Source organism: Nannospalax galili, unplaced genomic scaffold (genome assembly GCF_000622305.1).
Source record: "Nannospalax galili isolate Female #2095 unplaced genomic scaffold, S.galili_v1.0 scaffold124, whole genome shotgun sequence".
In the NCBI taxonomy this organism is placed as follows: domain Eukaryota; kingdom Metazoa; phylum Chordata; class Mammalia; order Rodentia; family Spalacidae; genus Nannospalax; species Nannospalax galili.
This window is the reverse complement of record NW_008352485.1, coordinates 1,720,398-1,722,595: the sequence shown is the minus strand read 5'-3', so window position 1 is coordinate 1,722,595 and position 2,198 is coordinate 1,720,398. Positions and strand designations below refer to the sequence as shown.

Below are 2,198 nucleotides of genomic sequence, written 5' to 3'. Positions count from 1 at the left end.
CGGCGCGCCTGGCTTAGCGTGCTGCTCGGACTCGTGCTGGGCTTCGTGCTGGCCTCGCGGCTCGTCCTACCCCGCGCCTCCGACCTGAAGCGAGTGGGCCCGCGGCGTCGCCCCAGCCCCGAGGGCTGCCGGCCCGGGCAGGCTGCAGCGGCGTCCCGACCCGGCGGGGCGCGGGGCGATGCGCGCGGGGCGCAGCTCTGGTCTCAGGACCCGGCCACAGAGGGCGGCCCGCGTGACAGGAACTTTCTCTTCGTGGGTGTCATGACCGCCCAGAAATACCTGCAGACCCGCGCTGTGGCTGCCTTCAGGTGAGCCCCTATTTCTTGGACACCCATCTCCTGCATCCAGCATCCTGGCAGATGGCCCTACCGGTTCTCTGGAGGTTTCCAAGGCAGCCACTGTCCAGATCCCAGGCTCTGGTACCCTCCCGCGCCTCTGGGCATAGGCAACAAGGGTTAGAGAAAGGAAGGTGAAAGCAGTGCTCCAGGGTAGGGTTTGAGAATCAGATGATTAAGGTCAGCCCCGGTTGGGTGTGCCTCTCACTCAGATCTCCTACAAGTCGGCCTCCATGTCCAAGAGTTCTTTGTTGTAAGGACTATAAGGTGGTGGGAAAACTCATAGCACCCACAGTGCTTGTGAGATCGGAGGTGTTTAGGTTATAATCTGAATCTCTAAAATGGGCACTTTGTCCCAGGGAAGAGAGCACCTGAGAAAATTATTCTGGCTAGAGTCTTTCCATACATACTACTAGATTTCACTTTTAGAGGCACCCCTTTAAGTAAATGGGGTGCTCACCGTGCACCTGGCTACACTGGTTTGTTAAGTACAGAGAAACAACCTTGGGGGAAAAGAAGTTTGTGTGATAGATTCGATGCTAGATAGCATTCCTGTGTTCCCTAGCTCAGTTATAGGTGTATGCACATTATCCAGTAACTAGGCTCTAGTTGGCTGAATGAGTTGTAAAAATGACTGCGATCATGTTCAGGATTAACAAAAGGATTAGCCAAAGTGGCGTTTAGAAGGGAGATTTTGGAATGGAGGGCATAGTTAGAATGGCATTTGCATTGGAGTGAATTTGAAGTAGAAGAGGGGCTTAGACTCAAGTGAAGGGTTTAGTGGAAACTGTGAAGTACAGAAACGTTTACTGTATGGATAAAGTTTGGAGGCCATCCAGCCACAGTGTTGGGAATGGTTTCAGAGCATGAATGTTCTGGGCATGAACTTCAAGCAAGGCTGCACAAGTTGCTGTTCATTTTAAATGTATAACCAGTACTTTATAACTTAAGCTTTTAAGACCAGTTTCTAGTCCAAGTTTTCAGGCTGGTATAAGGGAACAAGCATATCCAGATCTCCCCTTCCTTTAAGGCAAGTGAGGAATTGGAAAGAGGGTGAGAGAGCAGTGAAGAACATATGCCCTATGAATGGCTTGGTCACCATTCTTGCCGCTTCTGAAGTTAAGAACATTCTGCTAAGAAAGATCATGAGTGGCCAAGAGAGTGGAGAATGCAGGTAGTTCTGTGTGTGGCCCAATGGAGCAGTTTGGGGACCAGCAGGTTAAATTCTCTCTCGAATGTTCCATGATTTAACATCTATATCAAAAACTAAGGAAGAAGGGCCAGCCAGATGCCTCAATTGGTATAGGTGATTGCTACAAAGCCTGAAAATGTGAATTTGATCCCTAGAACCCACATAGGGGAAGGAAAGAACTGACCTGAAAGTTGTCCTCTGCCATCCACATGCATGCTGTTGTGTGCATGTGCCCCCCCACATACATACATACATATACAACACACGCAATAACTAATAAATGTAAATACAATAAAATAAATGTTTTAAAATCTTTTATTTTTAAGCATGTGTATATGTGTGTGTGTTTATCTGTATGTGCACATTGGTACTGAAGCCCACGGAAGCCAGAGGTGTCAGATCTCCTGGAGCTGGAATTGCAGGAGGTTGTTAACCACCTAATGTGGGTGCTGGGTATTGAACTCAGGTCCTCTGGAAGAACAATACATGCTCTTAACCACTGAGCTATCTCTCCAGCCCAAAATAGAATAAATGTGTTTTTTGAGAAGGAGTTTGAATAGATTATAGGATTCTTTATCCCTTACCCCCAACAAATAGATTTTTTTAAAATTATTTTTTTACAATTAAAGTTACAGTTTTAACAATATGCAAAATACTACAGTAATTCAGAT

General features: G+C 47.2%; 1 protein-coding gene across 1 annotated transcript in view; it reads left to right on the top strand.

Moving 5' to 3' along the window:
• Window positions 1-6: 6 nt before the first annotated feature.
• Window positions 7-2,198, top strand: part of Chsy1 (chondroitin sulfate synthase 1) — a 96,116-nt gene continuing 93,924 nt past the window's right edge. The window contains exon 1 of the mRNA XM_008849557.3: window positions 7-308. Within this exon, the coding sequence (XP_008847779.2) occupies window positions 262-308 (47 nt within the window). The 5' untranslated portion in view covers window positions 7-261. The remainder of the gene's footprint in view (window positions 309-2,198) is intronic.